Source organism: Chinchilla lanigera, unplaced genomic scaffold, assembly GCF_000276665.1.
Source record: "Chinchilla lanigera isolate Chin_1 unplaced genomic scaffold, ChiLan1.0 scaffold00055, whole genome shotgun sequence".
In the NCBI taxonomy this organism is placed as follows: Eukaryota; Metazoa; Chordata; class Mammalia; order Rodentia; family Chinchillidae; genus Chinchilla; species Chinchilla lanigera.
Genome location: NW_004955456.1, coordinates 5,497,126 through 5,514,416, shown reverse-complemented (window position 1 = coordinate 5,514,416; position 17,291 = coordinate 5,497,126). Strand labels below are relative to the sequence as shown.

The 17,291-nt window shown below is 59.4% G+C and overlaps 1 protein-coding gene across 1 annotated transcript in view; it reads right to left on the bottom strand.

Moving 5' to 3' along the window:
- The window catches only part of Pkd1l1 (polycystic kidney disease 1 like 1), a gene marked incomplete at its 5' end in the record, with an annotated part of 85,217 nt that extends 67,926 nt beyond the window's left edge, over nt 1-17,291 (bottom strand). The window contains 11 exon segments of the mRNA XM_013520637.1: nt 119-466; nt 1,734-1,894; nt 2,215-2,436; nt 3,594-3,775; nt 6,386-6,592; nt 9,683-9,815; nt 11,771-12,010; nt 12,777-12,945; nt 13,222-13,341; nt 15,504-15,674; nt 17,011-17,291. Of these exon segments, the coding sequence (XP_013376091.1) occupies nt 119-466; nt 1,734-1,894; nt 2,215-2,436; nt 3,594-3,775; nt 6,386-6,592; nt 9,683-9,815; nt 11,771-12,010; nt 12,777-12,945; nt 13,222-13,341; nt 15,504-15,674; nt 17,011-17,291 (2,234 nt within the window).

Sequence of the window (17,291 nt, the reverse complement as noted above, 5' to 3'; positions counted from 1 at the left end):
GCGGCACCCGGTGCCGTCTAGGCAGGGCCACCGCGGGAGGGTCCAGTCCCAGCCCTCGGAGCAGCTGTCCCCAGGGGACCCTGGAGCCCGCTGAGAAGGAAGGGGTAGGTGCACTCACCATCCAGGGCAGGGGAGGAGCTGGGTGGGGGCTGGCTCTGCACAGAGGGGCTCTTCGTGGCCGGTTCTGGGCCCCGTGGGGAGCCCTCCAAAGGCTTCCCAAGGGCTGCAGAGTCACCAGCAGTGGGAGTCCCGTGCCCACCCACTGTGGGCTGCATAGATGTGCTCCCTGGGACACCGAAGACCGGCCAGTGCAGGGCTGCGGGTGGGGCCTCCTGTGGGGACGGCGTGGGTGTCCCAACATCCTGGGCCTCGCCGGGCCTGGCGGCTGGCAGGTCTGACTCTGGTGTCTTCCCAGTGGCCGTGAGCGCCATGGTGCCCAGCAGCTGCGAGGTACTGCAAAAGGGAACTGAAACACACAAGACATTGGGCTCCTGGCTGCAAACACTAAGCATCCGTTCTTTAGACATTTACAGCTTAAATAAGCACGCTGCACTCTGGCAGAGGCATGGGGGGATTTCAGCTGGTGTTGTGGGGCCAGCAAACGTCTGCGTGTGGGAAAAGGGGTCCACAGCTGTTCCCCCTGGAATTTGTTCCCTGCCGGCTCTGTGCAGCCCTCAGAGGGTGTGGTGGTTCACATCTATCATCCCAGCACTCAGGGAGGCTGAGGCAGGAGAATCCCAAATTCAAGTCTCGCCTGGGCAACTTAGTGAGACACCATCTCAAAATAAAAATAAAAATAAAAAGGGCTGGGGTGCAGCTCAGTAGCACAGCATGCTGGGTTGGGGCCACAATACCACAAAAAAGAGGGGGCCCTGCTGGATCCCAGGCGTCTCAGCACGGGTCGCTTGTGTGTTCCACAGATAACTTGGGTTCGTGGAAATTTTCCTACTCCTGACTCCCCAGCCTGACCAAAAGGATCTCCTAGAGCAGTTGCATAATTTACTGTTAAAAATGTGCAATGAAGGATGCAGAGCAAAGACAGAATGCGCGGGACACACGATGGGCCATCACTCCTGGAGACGCGCAGATTCCCCGGCTCAGGGCAAGGGCCTTGGCAGGGGCACCGTGGGGCGAGGTGTGGGAAAGGTGGAAAGCGGGTTGGTTGTGTTGAGGTTCCAGGGCCTCGGCTGTCCGGGTCTCCAAACCCTGTCCTCCTGGGGTCCTCCAGAAGCGCTCAGGACACAGGCACGATGAACCCCTGCATCAGCATGGGTGATGGCACGGCCCGCAGGCCCAGCCCCTAGCACTGCCTCTGCCTTTTGGTGCTCAGGCCCTCCCTGGAGCCACCTGGGGCGCCACCTAGCGGCTCATTAGCATGCAGGAAGCCGCCAGCACGTTAGAAGCTGCACACCGGGCAACGGGAGCACAGGTGGGTGAGAATCTCCCCGTCTGGGGGCAGGGACAGCGAGACTCACCCTCCCCAGGCCCCTTCCAGGTGCTTACAGTGGCTGTGAGCCCAGGAAACTGCCTGAGTGAGTATCGTGCAGGCACCCCCCGCAACGTGTGCCAGGGAGGGGTGGCACCGGGAGCCCCTGACTTCGGTGAAATGCCCCAGGTACCCCCGGGCAGGAATGAGGCACCAGGTGAGCCCAGGTGGTACCAGGGAGGCGAGACGCCATCCCAGTCCCTCAGGAGGAGCTGAGCCTCCCCAGGCGCGGCCTGCACCTCCGTACCTTGGCTCCCGCTGTCTTCTGTGGCGTTGGCCCGGAAGAGCTCCCAGGAGTAGGAGAGCCCCTGCGCCTCTCCGCAGGCCTCGCACACCGCGCGGAGGGAAAGCGCCTGGTTCCAGCTGACGGAGATGTCCTCGAAGCCGAGCCAGGCGATGCGCAGGAGTCTGCAACGACGGCGGGCCGATGTTCAGGACATCCGAGGGTCTCTGGCCGCACCCGTCTGTGGGGCGCACACCCAGCACGGCCACACGGGCTTGGCACTGTGGCATTCACAGCCGTGGCGTGGCCGGCGTGACAAGCACTCTGCGTGGCCCAGGGCAGCACAGGGACCCGCATCGCCCGAACCACCGGCCAGCGTGCGCCAGCTCCCGGTCAGAGGCAGGAGCAGCACGAGGCCCCAGCTGCTTCCTGTCACCCAGCCCACGCTGCCCGTGCACCCGCGGCCTTCGGCAGCTCCCTGCACGGCTGGCACGCTCGGCGGCACCTGAAGGCTGGGTCGTCGCGGGTGGACAGGAACACCCGGGCCTCGGAAGAGCTCCGGCCCCCGCTGGCCACCGTCAGCGTCACGAGGAACTGGTCGCAGCATCTGCTGAGCCGCTCTGCTGCGAAGGACCAGGTGGGGCTCCTGGGGTCCGGCTGGCGTGGGGCAGCGCCGTCGAAGCAGGGCCGCCCAGGCGCACGGGCCGCGGCGCAGGTCCAGTGGTAGCTGTTGAAGCCCCCCGGTGGGGCAGAGTCAGCGCGCGTGGGGAGACGCCGCCCTGCTCTCCAGCGCCAGCCGGTGGCTCTGAGCTGGGACCGTGACCCCTGCCCCCCTGCACGCGGGTCCTCACTGCTCACACCTCTGCCCCTCCTGGTCACACGGCCACGTCCCCAGCCCTCCGCAGACAGGAAGGAGGTGCGCTGGGGCATCTCGGGGAGCGGCCCTTTCTCCAAGGGGGCTCTGGATGCACCACCCCCTGCCACCCCTCCTCCCACAGGGCGAGGATCCCCGAGTCAGACACTGCGGGCACGCGTGCCCCCCGCAGGTCCAGAGGGAAGGCGGGCAGAGCTGGCCCAGCCCAATGCGTCATGCTCTGGCGGTCATGGTCACGGGAACAAGCCCGGGAGGCCAGAGGCGTTTCCCAAGTGAGGATAGGAAGGACGAGGGAGGCCGGGTCAGGAAGGGGTGGCAGGGCGGGAGTGGGCTGCAGTTGGGGCGTCTGGGGTGGGGCTGGGATCCAGCCGCGTGGGTCAGAGGGTCTGACCGCATGGGTCTGGAGTGAATCCATGTCAGGAGACCGTGCAGGCCCACACCCCGGATCTTGCAGAAGGGCAGCAGTTAAACCTCACATTCCAAATCACACGTGTGTAGAAGTGCTGGGACTGAACTTGGGGCGCACTGAGCTGCGTCACTGTCCTCTCTCCCCTTTTTCTTTTATGAGACAGGGTCTCATTAAGTCACTAGGTTGCCCTGGCTGGACTTGAACTTGCATCCTCCTGCCTCGCCTCCAGGAGTGCTGGGAGTACAGGCCTGAGCCACCACACCCTGCCTCAAATATGTAAGAGATATGTTAAACACTATCTAAAACAGCTATTCACATTTTACTCCTCCTTCCTAAAACCCCTTATAATCTGATCCTAAATAGCAGCTGAGCTTATGAAAGCAGATGTGCTTTAATGCCTATGACACGTTCACCGCGGGTCATCACTTGTATGTCTTGCTGCCAGGCGGCTCTGAACATGCAGGGCTGCCCCACTGCCCAGCACAGGCAGAGGACGGTCCCCTGGGGAGCTGGGGCCGGCCGGAAGCGTCAGGCTGCCTCGGAGGAGTTCTAGAGCAGCTCCCCCCACATCGCAGAGAGCTGTCCCGCGCAGCGGCCTCACCTGAGAGCGGCGCCTGGGTGGTCGGGGTCGTAGGACTGGGTCCCCCTGAGGGTGACAGGCGCCCCGGCGGCCCTGGGGACAAAGAGGTGGGTGCCCTCGGAGATGACGGCGACGGGCGCCCGGGCCCGCACCTCCACGCCCAGCGAGTAGTTGCTGTGCACCACGCTGCCCCGGATCTGCACCTGAGGGACCCGGAGGGGCGTCAGGGGGCGGCCGCGCTGGGAAGGGGACAAGGGGGGGTGGGGGGGGTGCACTCGTCCCTGGCTCCAGTGAGCTGCGGCTGGCGTAAGAATAAACGTTCAGTCACGCGTTTCTCCCCCTCCTTTCTGGTTTTGTTTTGTTTTGGTATTTTTGAGACAGTGTCTCACCACGTCATTCAGGCCGGCCTCAAACTCAAGATGAGGCCTCCTGGGCCGCGGACACAGCTCGGCGGCGCAGCGCCTGCCTCGAAAGAGCAAGATTGTGAGTTTGATTCCCGGTACCAAAAAAAAGAGGAAGATGAGGCCTCCTGCCTCAAACTCCCGAGTGCCAGGATTACAGACGTGCGCCACCACGCTCAGCACGCCTGTCACCCTCATGGGCTCAGCAGGAAGGACCCCAGGCGATGCCCCAAAGGGCAGTGACCGTGAGCCGGAGTTCAGTCCTCCACCCACAGTCGGTCTGCCACCGTCTGGCCATCTCTTGCGCTTTTTCACTTTCCTTAGCCCAATTCTTTCTAACGCCTAAGCCCACCACCGACTCAAAGAAAGGTGCATACAACTGAAGACCAACACTTCTACGCTAGGAGTCGAGACACACCTCATAAGGAAGGCATTCAGCGTGGTCTTTTAAAAAGCTCGATGCAGTTTGGAAAAATAGTCTAGCACTTGTGCCAGGGGCATAGAACTCATTCTGGATTTCCTTTTTTTCTTTTTAAAGTCCTGGGGATTGAACTCAGGGACTTTTAGCGTTTTTACTTTGAGACAGGTTCTACCTCAATGGCTAGGTTGCCATCCTCCTGCCTCAGCCTCCCAGGCTGCTGGGATTACAGACATGCGCCACCACGCCTGGCTGCCATTCTGGATTTCCTTCTTACTGATGTGCATGACTCTTGCTGGTCGTGTCCTGAGCAGGACGAGAGGACAGAGTGACTGTAGGATCAATGCTCCTATCCATACCCAAGGGCGAGGGTGTTGGAACTGTGCCAACAGGTGGTGGGCAAGCAGGGGGCTCGGGCCCAGCCCGGACCGCAGGCGGACCGCAGCCAGGCCTGGCCGGGCTTGTACCCATCCCCCCAGCCTCCCTCGAGCACCTGACACCCTCACACCCGAAAAGCTGGTGGAGGGAAAGGGAACACTGTGTCGACAATGGCAGCCCTTTTCCTCCTGATTTCTGGGTCTGAAATAGCCCTAAAGAATGGTGACACTTGGCCAGGTGTGGTGGCACAGCCTGTGATCCCAGCACCCTGGGAGGCTGAGGCAGGAGGATGGCAAGTTGGAGCCCAGCCTGGGCAATTTAGTGACTTAGCGAGACCCTGTCTTGAAAGAAAAAAAAAAAAGTAAAGTGCCTGGGATGGAGCTCAGTGTGAAGACGCTGGTACTGCAAAGGAAAAAAAGGCCTTGGATAAAATATGTCCACTATTCTAAATTAAGCTTCAATACAACGAACAGCGCAAATCCTTGTGATGCTTTGGGGCTGTGTGGACACCCTGGACACTGCTCCTTGGTTCAGGCCTCTCCCCCCTCATCCCGTGCTGGGAGCCTGGGCACAGCTCTCCCACCCTGTCCTCTTGGGGTACAGGCTGCACCCCTCCTCCCCCTTGACTCCCCTGGCTGGACAGCTGCTCACAGCCTGCCCTCCGGGCACAGCTCCCACACTGAGACAGCAGTCACTATCACCCTCAGAAACCCGACTCCCACCAGCTGCCCCTCGGTGCCTGCTCAGCACCTCAGACCCTGGCGGGATGTGACCCGCCCAGGACAGCGGCCCTAACCCAGCCGAGGAGGGGCGCGGAGTCTAAGCTCGGGGGCGTTTCTCTCCCTCCCCACACCAATGCCGCAGGCACGGGCTCCCACTGGGAAGCAGGGGCGCCGCTCCCTGCCAGCCACGCAGCCTCACAGCTCACTCCAGCTGCCCGGATCGTGCCAGTCTGTCCCTGGGACACATGCTCGTCCCCCACCCCAAGGCCGTCCTTTACACCCGACTGGCCCTGTGAGGATGGAAGGGCCCTGTCCCCACCCCCAGCAGAGGTCCGGGGTCTGAGCTGGGACTCACAGGGGTCACACAGCAGCGTCCTCCCTGGTAGAGATGCTGGGGTCTCTGCCCTGGTCTCAGGTGACCCCCTCAGCCTGCGGGGACCCAGTGAGGATACCCCACCAGCAGCTGCCTCCCACTGTGTTTTCAGGACCCTCCTGGAAGTGACCCCTCTCCTCGCGCATGCACTTTCCCCACTCCCCACCAAGCTGCGCTGTGCACCGGCTGATCCTAGGGTCATGGCGCTGCCTCCTGCGGCCCTGGCCTCTGGTGGACGCCCCTATTCCTTCTGGGGTCCCTGATCCCAACGCAACGGCAAATCCTCTCTGGACCCCCTGGGCCGGCTGAGGGAAAGGATGAAGGCCTTGCTGGACGAACTGGGCGGGGCTCAGGGTTATTGACCAGGGTTTGGTTATAACATATTCCAGTGCCATCCGCACGGGCATGCACACAGGCGTGCACACATACCACACGCACACATACATGCGTGCACACAGACACTGGCCAGGCGCAGAGCCTGAAGTTCCCCGACAGCCCCGCCTGCCGGGTCCCCTGCTGACCTTGGCAGTGGCTGTGTAGTTCCCGCTGTCCAGCGTGTAGCCCGGCAGCACGAGGGTCTGTCTGTGGACGTCGACGGCAGCGGGCAGGGCAACAGGGGACCCCTCAGCATCCGTGAGCCTCCAGGTGTAGGAAAGGCCCCGAGAGATGTTGCAGAGGACGGCGGCTTCGAATGTCACCCCCAGCCGCAGGGGCTGAGAGCGCCGCACCTGAGGGGTGACAGACAGGACATTTCGGGAGCAATCTCAGCGCCTTGCCTGAGCTCTCCTAGGATGGGACCCAGGGCTGAACCTCAGGCAGCGCCGAAACAAAGACTGTGTATTTTCTACACAAAAGTAAACGTGGAAAAACTAAGCAGTTACGCGTACGTAGTTGTAAAGGAAAAACACTTTCCAAGCGTAAGATTAATGGAGAAATATCAAAAGGGAGCATTACTAGATTCGATTACATAAAAATTTCAAACTTCTGAATGTCAAAAATGTAAAATTCAGCTATGTGCAGTGGTACACGCCTGCAATCCCAGCTCCTGGGGAGGCTGAGGTAGGAGGATTACGAGTTCAAGGCGACCCTGAGCAGCTTTGTGAGACTTCGTCTCCAAAGAAAGGTATGTTAGCGGGCCTGAGGACGTAGCTGGGCACTCTCTGGGTTTGATCCCCAATACAAGAAAAGTAAAATGTAAGATGCAAGAAACAAAATTATTTGCAGTATATGTGAGTGAGATTTACTCTACTTTTCTGTTCTAAAATATTCTCAAGTCACTCTCAGAAATCATGACATTTGACCTCTAAATACTAAAAATGTGTAGCTATAAAAACTTTAGTGTTTTTGGTTTTTTGTTTGTTTATTTGGTTTTTTTGAGACAGGGTCTCACTATGCAGTTCAGGCTGCCCTGGAACCAACTATGCAGCCCAGGTTGACCTGGAACTCGCAGTGACCCTCCTGCCTCAGCCTCCCGAGTGCTGGGATACAGGTATCCATCAATACACCCCACTAGATATTATCTTTGAAAGTTCAAAGTGGCCCATTTCAGTGTGGAAGCCATAGGAGATGGGTTTGTTCTACTTCTACCCATACTTAAGAATTTCCCTAACAAAAAACTTGATGTAAATTCTAGCTCACGGATGTGTGAAAACACACCGTGAACACCAACCGAAAGAGGACATGGCTACAGGGACACGCTCTGCTCACAGCCCATAGCGCCCTGCCGGCCTGTCCCTCAGTAAGGTTGTCCCGGCTGGGGACCCATCCTCTCTTGCTCCCCGCAGACCTTCATCCTCTGGAAGTACCATAGAAATTAGCAAGGGAAAACCTCTGGAGCAGTCAGGAAACGGGATTTTAAGGGATACTGGCGCTCACTCAAACAGGAGTTTCACCTTCGCGGTTCTTTGGTGGCTGTTGTCATAATTTAATGTCTGCTCTGGAGAGGCCATCACCCAGCCTGGGTCCTGACACTGACCGGCTCCGGGGACACCCACTGAGCTGCCAGCGGCCAGAGCCGTCCCTGGATCCCGACGTGCGGCCACACCGCACGGCGCGGCAGGACCCGCCAAGGTCCAGGGAGAGCCGTCCTGCCAGCGGGCTCTGGATGCCGGGGTGACTCCCTGGGGAGAAGCCACGGGGAGTGGAAGGACGGGCAGAACCCTCGCTGCCCATTATTCGCAGAGACAGAAAATGGGACACCAGTGCCAGGCAGGAGGGCCCTGGTAAATGACGAAGGATTTGTGCCCATGACTTCACACTGTACTGCCCTGCCTTTACCTCTGCATAATCAAGTTATCCCAGCACTCAGGGAGGCTGAGGGAGGAGGATTGAAAGTTTAAGCATAGTCTGGGTGACTTAGAGACACTGTTTCAAAATAAAAAATAAAAAGGGCCGGGGATGCAGCTCAGTGCAAAGGCCCTGGGTTCAGTCCCCAGTGCCATTAAATAAATAAATGAATAACAGTTTAAAAATAAATAAGAGTAAATGGTCACCCTTAGCCCAGCAATCCCAGTTTTGTGATGAGCACACACTCTCACAAGCACACGTATACACACAGCCCACATATAAGGCCTTAGAAAAATTATGCATGGTAAATACATCCAACCACTTTTTCTTTATCAATTTAGGAAATGTATAAAACAAAAGGTAAAGAAACAATGGAGTTATCCGTATTGTTTTCTTGGTTTCATTGACAAAAACACTCAAATGAAAATGTTACATAGACTAAAAAGCCACACTCATGGGTAGGTACAATGTTCTGTCTTTATGTATAAATAAGTAAATTTTAAAAAGAATAAGATGGCTACACCTTGCAACCATCACGTAAGGTGAAAAAAATCAGACATACTCGCTTAAATACGGCCCGTTTCTCCTCTACAGAAACCCACAGTTTCAATAAATGAAAGGGTGGAAGCGGGGAGGTGGGGCGCCGCAGAGGCTTGCGGGAGCGGTCAGAAGGGTGAGCCCCTTACGTGGTCTCGGGGCACTGCAAACGCGGACCAACACAATCTTACAAATTAAAAACCCAGGCCAGGCCCGGGGCTCAGCACCACAGGCGTGTGCCCTGCCCAGCCGCGCCTCCTCCTGGGTCCGCTCCAGTTCCGGCCCATCCTGCACCCAGGGCATCCACACCAAAGCCTTGGTGCCCATGAGGCTTGAGGGGAGCGAGGTCTCACAGGGAGGATGCACCTGCCCCGGCCACTCACAGCGCCCGCCCTCCACCCCTGGCCGAGTGACCTCGGGCTCTCTGCCCGTCATAAACAGCCTGGTCGCATGTCCAGGCACGGGCTCCATTCCCGCCGCTGTCTGAGCGCTTTTGCCTTGAGAAGAACTGGTACTTTCAATCCAGGGCCTCCACGCAATGCAAGAAACTTGAAAAAACAAAACAAAACCCCTTTTTCTAATCTATAGTTGGCACTCAACAATTGATAGTTCCTTTTCATTTTGGTGTGAAATTTCCCTTTCTCCTAAAAAACGCTGCAGATCTCATGACATCAAAAAGAAGAAAAGAAAAACAAGAAAGCAAGAAATGGAGAGAGGGAAGGAGGGAGGAAGGAAGGAAGGAAGGAAGAATGGAAGGAAAGGAGAGGAAGAAAGCGAGGAAGGACAGAAGGAAGAAGAAAAAGGATAGAAAAGAGGACCGCCTGCCCCTTCAAGCCAACGAAGGGCGCGGGATGCCCGAGCCACACAGGGAGTAAGGGCCCCGTTCTGCACCCGCTGCCCCGCACAGGGCGGGCCGCTGCTCCCGGCTGGGCCAGAGGACGAGGCTCCTGTGCACCCCCCAGCCCTCTGGTCCCCGGAGGCCTCGCCCGTCCTACCTGGACCTTCTCGGGCCCCATGTTCTTCACGGGGGGCGGCTGGCAGGGCTGGCGCACGACAAAAAGCTGCGTCCTCAGGGCGGCAGAGCTGACGTCGTTGAAGGCCAGGACCCGCACTGTGAACTCGCCCTCCCTGCATGGGCCGAGAGCGGAGACCAGAGACTGAGGATGACCCGGTCAGGCACCGAGCCTTGTTCACAACACCCCAAAATGGTGTCTTTACGGTCTCTGGGGGCAGGCCAGCCCCAGGGGGCGGGCAGAGCAGGCCAGGGTCCCAGTGGCTCTCCACTGGCTGTCTGATCGATGGGCCAGCTGCCTGCCCCGGTGGGCCGAGCCCAGGTTGATGTCACCCGCTCCAAATGACAAACCCAGGCAATGGCATGCGGCTCTGGGCAGCCCCGGCTCGGCCATGGGCCCCCAGGGCTTCCTTCTGTGAGGGACCCCCGACCCGCGCCAGAGGCTCCCTGAAACCTGCTCTCATCTCAGCTCAGGAGACAGACGTCCCGACAACCGCATGGCTCAGGAGAGCGGGACAGGGCCCGGCCTGGCCCGAGTGCACCCGGCGGTGAGGGTCACAGCGGGCAGCGCCTGGGCTGGCCGCCCTGTTTCTGCTAAGGAAATGCACACTGATCGGGAAGTGGTGCAACCTGGTCCAAAACTATGGGATTTGAGGCAGAAGGACCGCTCTGTCCTGCAGGCACATGTTGGATACTCCAAGGACTGGAACGCAACCTGGCTGCCGTCCAGAGCTCCCGGAAGAAGGCGGGGGTGCGGGAGTGCCCGGGACAAACACCAGCGATGGCCCCAAATGTGCCCTGTCGTTTCCAGGTGGCAGGAGGGAGCCAGAGCACGCAGCAGGTGCCGAGGTACAGGCGTCCACGCCAAGCCACGCTAGCTCAGTCCCTCTGCACGGGAGACTGCTTCCAGTGACGAAGTCCTGAATCTGTCTGGACACCACGCACCATGGTCCCTGCAGCAGCACAGGCTGCCCCGCCAGGCTGAGCCGAGTCCCTCTCTGTCAGCCCTCACGGCCATCGGCCCGGACACCACAGGGAGGTCTCCTCCGCTCAGGGCCCGGAACTCCCCTGAGCCAGCCACTGGGCTGGTCCGCACGGGACCATGAGCCTGATACTGAAGCGTGCAAGTCTGTGGCTTCCCATGGGCCGGGCCACCCCTGCGGGAATGGCCACTGGAGTTTTAGCCAGAGGCGGCCGGACCTCTTTCTCATGTCGCTGGACGCGGCATAATGGCACTTTGGTCCCGTAAGACCCTAACAGGGCTCGGCCACGCCTGTGTCTAGCGATGCAGCGGTCAGCACACGCGGCGTAAACATGACCACCGTCTCTCGGACGCATGGAGCTGTAGCACGCGGAGTCACATACAGGACGTGATGCCCGGTGATCCTGACGGGCGACCCTGTCGCTGTCCCGTCCACTGTGCTACACTTCCACCATCCTCCAGCGTCTGCCCCAATTTACTAAACGCAAAGCTCCCCAAGATATGCCCCCCATTCCCCGGCAGGAACCTTGGCATCGGCCTTGTCCGTCCCCTGACTGCGTCCAGGGGCCACATCAAGTGACCGCGTACACCGTCTGGGCAGGATGACAGATCGACTGAGAGATGGCACATTTCTCAGGTGTACCCTGGCCGTGAAGGGACACACGACTGTATCTCCATAACGCTTTGTAAAAGCCAGATTAAAGACGTGTGTCTGCACCCTTCACTGTGACCGGAGCCCTGTGCAATCTGCCCGGCACCTCGGTCTTCTCTGCCCGCCTCTGTGACCGGAGGCCTCTCCCCAGCCTCTGGGGACCGCTGCCCGGCCATGGGCTCCTCGCCCTCCCGCACTGTGGCCTGCAGCCCCGAGTGGCCCCTCCTGTCCGGTGCAAACGCCCCGAATGGTCTCTGCCTCTGAGGCAGAGCAGGCCGTCCCCACTGCGCGGTGCGTCCCTGCTGTGGCAGGAAGCTCCGTGGCGGGCACCTCTCTCCCTCTGGGCCTTTCCCACCTCGACGTCCCCACAGCCGGACGGACGGATCCCCGTCTAACGCCTGTGCCAACCGAGACGCGGCCCCCGCCCGCGGCCTCACCTGCTGTAGATGTGGCTGGCAGAGCCGCTCCCGGGGCTGACGGTGCCGTCCCCGAAGTCCCACCGGAAGGCCACATCCGTGCCGAAGCTGACTCTGCACTCGAAGGCCACGCTGCTGCTCACCAGCGCCGTGGGGGCCGACACCAGCCGACTGGCCTCGACCCGCCGCTGCACCTTGAGGACGTGGGGCGGCGAGACCACACGAGCCATCCCGCTGGCAGCGGTGACTGTCACCCGGTACCTAGTGGGAAGACGGGCGCAGAGCTCCGCTGCAGAGAGCCCCACCCAGCGCCAGCAGAGGGTGGCCGGGCTGTGCTAGGACCTGCTTCCTGCCCGGTGACGGGCTCCTCACTGGGGATGGGGACAGCGCGTTCTGGCCTCTCCCGCGTTCCTCAGTTACATCTTCAGGCAGGGCGTGGCACCGGGGCCTCCTTTATGGAGGATGGGCCTCCATCGCAGCATGGCAGAGACAAGGGACTCAGGGTTGCCTGGTCCCAGAGCCCGCACCCTTCTACTTAGAGCACACAGAGGAGAAGCGAGGCCCCTTCCTCGAAATCTTTTTCTTTTTGAATTCCAGAAAGGGTCTCACGAGGACTACACTGCCCAGGCTTAGTTACAACTTGTGATCAGTGGGTACAGTGGTGCACGTGTGTAATTCCAGCACGCGGGAGGCCGAAGCAGGAGGACTGTCACAAGTTTGAGGCCAGCATGGCCACTTGAACTACATAGCAAGACCCTGTCTCAAAAATAAATAAATAAATAAATAAATAAATAAATAAATAAACCCCTCGTGATTGTCCTGCCTCAGCTTTCTAGACTGCTGGAATTACAGGTGTGCACCGCAGCAGCCTACGCCTCTCCTTTAATTCTCTCAGCTGAGCTCAATTTGCAGAAGTGCTGAGTGGCTTGTTACACAGTGGACAGGACACGCCTAACTTTACACTGCTGGCAGCGGTGACCCCGCACCGCCCCTGCCAGCCCTTGTCACGACGTCTGAGGCCACTGACCACTGGGGCACTGCGAGCCGCCTCCGGATGCTTCTGGAGGTTGTCCTCACTGGGGGGCCATCTCCAAAGTGCCACGTGAACTCCAGGGCTGTGGTTTCCTTGGTAACAGCCACAAAGATGATGTCCGTGTCCGTGGCAAACACAGTTCCGTTTGTGTAGACAGAGACGGCTGCAACAGAGAGGGAAGAGCGCCTCTGTGCCCGTGGAGGGGCTGGGGTCTGCCCAGCTCTCAGCACCTCCGGCCCCGCCTGGTCTACGGCCACAGGGACGAAGCAGGGGCGCGGGGTCGGACGCGAGGTGTGGCAGAGCTCGAAGCCATCAGGACAGCTCACAGGCAGGGACAAAGACAAGCTGCTGGGGTTCAGGACCCGGGCTGCCCTGGGCTCAGGTGGGGCTCCTGACACGGAATGGATTTGCTACGCCCGGAGCGGGAACAGACACGTACGCTGCATCTGGTACCGAACGGTCACGCTGGGCCGGGCCTGGCTGCAGCCCGCCTGGGCCCGCGACAGGAACGACACATTGTAGGAAGCGACCCGGGGGAGGCAGTGCATGACCACAGGGCCTAGGACGAGAAGAAGCACAGAGGACAGAGAACTTCAACGTTAACTCAGCATTGCCCAGCCGCGCATCTCCACCGCGAGCAACACACAGCAAAGCTTAAGAGTCCCTGCCGGAAGTCCTGCAACTTTCGAGGTTTGGAGCACGCCCGCTGAAACCAGACAGGCTGCGGAAAGAGGGGCTCTGCCCCGGGTCTCTCCCCGGAAGATCTCCTGTGAGTGTCTCCTCTGCCTCTGCGCCGAACTCTCCGCATAGTCGAGAGTAAGTTAACACCCTTGGATCATGTTCACTGCTACGCAGGCGGCCTCGCGTGAAAAGCATGTCTCCACGCGGGACTCGGTATCCAGGCCCTCGGTGGCAGTCAAGGAGGGGCCTCGTGCCCTGACATCCTCTACATGTCACTCTGTATCTTGCACACACCTGTGTGTGCGTGTACACACTTATACGCCCCTACACCTACGTGCACCACACACGTGCATGTATGTATGGGAGGCAGACACTGAACACTGAGTCAGGTCGCAAGAGAGGGCTGTGATCTGAAACACCTCCGTCATCCCAAAGGGATATTCAGAAAGGAGGTAGAATGTTTTGTGATGACCACTGATCTTCTGTATAGCTTTTTTCTTTATAAAGAGAAAATGCTTATTTATGACAGAGATAAGGTAGAATGATTATTTTGTTCTTCACCAATGCACACAGAACATTTGTTTGTTTGTTTGAGACTGGGTCTTGCTATGTAGCCCAGGTTGGCCTGGCCTTGAACTCACAGGACTCCTCCTGCCTCAGCCTCCCACCAGAATTTATGAAACCTGTCCCATGAGTAAGAGTGACAGGGTCTCGTGAACACAGAGTAAAAACTAATTCTGACCCCAACCTGGCAGTCAAAGAAACCTGAAGACAGTGCAGCTCGTGGGTTTGTGCGAGCTTCCCCAGTTTTCAGTGCAGCGGGCAGGAGTACAGCCCAGACCTCCCGATTCTGAACCCTGGCAGAGCAGCGCTGGCTGGGCGGCTGCTCACCCGCACAGAGTTTAGAGAAGACACACCCAGCCAGACAGGTGGCCGACCACCTTCCCTTGGTGTGGATGATTCTTGCGTGGAGAACGAGCGGCCAGCGTGGGAACAACTTACAAGGGCCACACCCCCAGCTCCTCCTCCTGCCTGCCTCTGGGATACGCTGCCCACAGTCCCACCCGCTCCGCTGCACCCTGGGTTATCTCTGACCCGGCCTGGCCCTTGGATCTTCCTCCAGAACTCTTGGCTAGAGTCCCTCTCCTGCCACCTGCCGGCCTCTGACTTTGGGTCCCCCTACACGCCGGCCAGGAAGGGAGCGGCACGCGTGCAGGTGTGTGGCAGGTGCGGGGTGGGTTGTCTGTCACGTTCTCGTCGCTGAGACACCCTGGAACCCACAGTTTAAAGGGGGAGAGGTTTACTTTGGCTCATGGCTTTGGTCCATGCTCAGCCGGCTCCAGGTCAGGAAGGCCTGGCAGCAGGTTTGGTGGGGCAAACTGCTCACGTCATGGAGACCAGGCAGTGACAGAAGGGAGGAGCCCTAGAGGGAGAGAAACCCTTCCGGGTCACACCCTTGACCCCCAGCTTCAGGTCAGGCCCCACCTTCCACAAGCCCTGCCTGCAGCACATGTGGCTCTCAGGGACTCTGAGATCTAAGCCCGACATGATGTGAGGACACTCAGGGACGCCAGAGACTCCCGACACCCTTCGAGAACGCAGCGGCACTCCTCAGCCCTGGCCTTGGCTGTGGCAGATCTGTGCAGAATGTCCCGGACACCTGTCCTCACAGCGTGACACACGAGCCGCCTCCTACCTCGGGTCATTCCGCTGTCCCCACAGCACACGATGCCCCCCGCCGGAGCCTCCCAGCCCCTCGGCCAGGCCCCCTCCAGTCCTGTGTCCTGTCCTCTGCCCTCTGCGTATCTTAGCACCTTCACTAGGTTACAAGATCCTCCAGGCCAGGGCCTCTGTGATTTCACCTCCGTGAGCTCAGTGTTGTGCAAGAGCTATTTTCTAAAGTGGGAAGAGTGAGTGATGGCGGTTGTGTCGAATTCGGATCAGGATAACTCGGCCGCTGTATTCAGAGCAGAGGAGAGAGGGAGCTGGGCTGTGCTCACAGCGCAGGCCCAGCTGCCCTGCCTCAGATGCCGCGCTTACTTTTCTGCCCTGGGTGGGAGTCTGAGAACACAAGGACTTCGTCCTGGTGGACGCTGCTGGAATTCATGAGCACAGACACGGCCCTGTGGCCTGCGGCCACGTAGTAAGGCCCAAGCTCCACTTCCGGTCCCTGGTGCCCACAAACAGCTGCCCGGAGCGCGTAGATGCCCTCTGGAAACGAGAGAACGGGCATCGTGAATTCTCAGACAGCACCGCAGCCAGGGTCTGCGGCCACAGGGGCATGAGGGGGGAGGGGACTTCTCATCCCCACAGCGGCAAGGCCACGCCAAGGGCACGCGGCCCATGGAGAGCACGGGGACGTGTGAAGCTGAACGCTCTGCTGGGTGAATTCTGAATCAATAAAGCACCTTTTTGTTTTGTTTTGTAAGCAAGGAGCACTGAATGTTTTCCGCCATTCCCTAAGGATGATGCAGCCAGCCTGGAACAGGATGCAAATAGGTATTATCATCCCATAGCCAGGTGAGAGAGCGAGCCCGAGGGGGAGGGGCAGGGCGAGGAGAAGGGGAGGGGAAGCGGGAGAGAGAAACAGCCAAATGGGACCTATCAAGAGGAATTAGGAGGGGCTGGGGATTTAGCTCAGCGGCATAGTGCCTGCCTGGCAAGCGGGAGGTCATGAGTTCGATTCCCAGTAGAGGGGCGGAGGGTGATTATGGCAGATCCCCAAAATAAAAGGCCTCACCCCTACCCGCCTCCCCATCCACACAGCAGGACTTTCATGTGACTTCCTGGCTCCAGGTAGTACAGAGAAAAATTGCTCGTTATGCTGCCTTGGGAACAGAAATGACTACGGGACCCAAAACACAAGGGAAAGAGCCTGAGTGGGAATGTTCAAGGTAAGCGCCCAGTCCAGCGTGGAAGACAGGAAAAGAACAACACAAGGCACGGGGAAGACAGCGAAGATCGTGAATTAATAAACTAGGAGAAAACCTGGAGCAAACAAAGCCCCCAAATCAAAACTGAGCTTTGAAAGAAATGAATATTCTTTAAAGAAATGAATGAAAATTCACTCAGCTCAGTCAAGAAAAAGAAGAGAAAAATAAAACACAACATAAAAAGGGTACAAGGAAACAACCGCAGATACTGGGGAAAATCGAAGGACGACAAGCCCTACTTTGCTGGTCTCTGTGCAGGTGAACGTGAAAATGGATTAGAGACACAGTAAGTGCTGGGAGTTTGGCACAGAAGAACTCGCGTGAGCTATTGCGTGTGCCTGGGGGACAGCGGCAGAGGTTCCGCAGGGGTGACGGCTCTGCGCTCTCGCCCGCGCGGCCAGGACCCCGGGGAGCCGCAGGGCGCTGGGAAGGCGGAGTGAGAGCCGGGACCGTGCAGAGGAGGCTGCAGGCCTGACGCGAGCACACAGGCGTCCAGGCACGCGGCGCCACCAGGCCGGTCGGGGCGCAAGGTCGGAGCGCGCCTCCTCGCCTCCCGCCCAGAGCCGCTCTGCCCCGGCCCGGAGCCTGCCCGCCGGGAAGCACAGGGCGCCCACCTCGCCCGTACTGGTGGAAGGCGGTCACCGCCGCGGCCCGGGTCACGTTGCGCAGCCGTATTTCCGCCCCCAGACGGTCCCCGAAGTCCACCCGCAGCCGGAGGGCGGCCGCCGAGGCCAGGCGGACGCGGAAGCCCACAGCTGGAGGAGCGCAGGCAGAGACTTCAGGCTTCGGGGTGTCTGCCGGGGTCCCGGGCGCGCCACCAGGCGCGGCGGAGCTGCGGGGAAGCGCAGTGGGAAGCCGAGAGGCGCCCTCGGGCCCCCAGCGCGCCCGGCCCGCG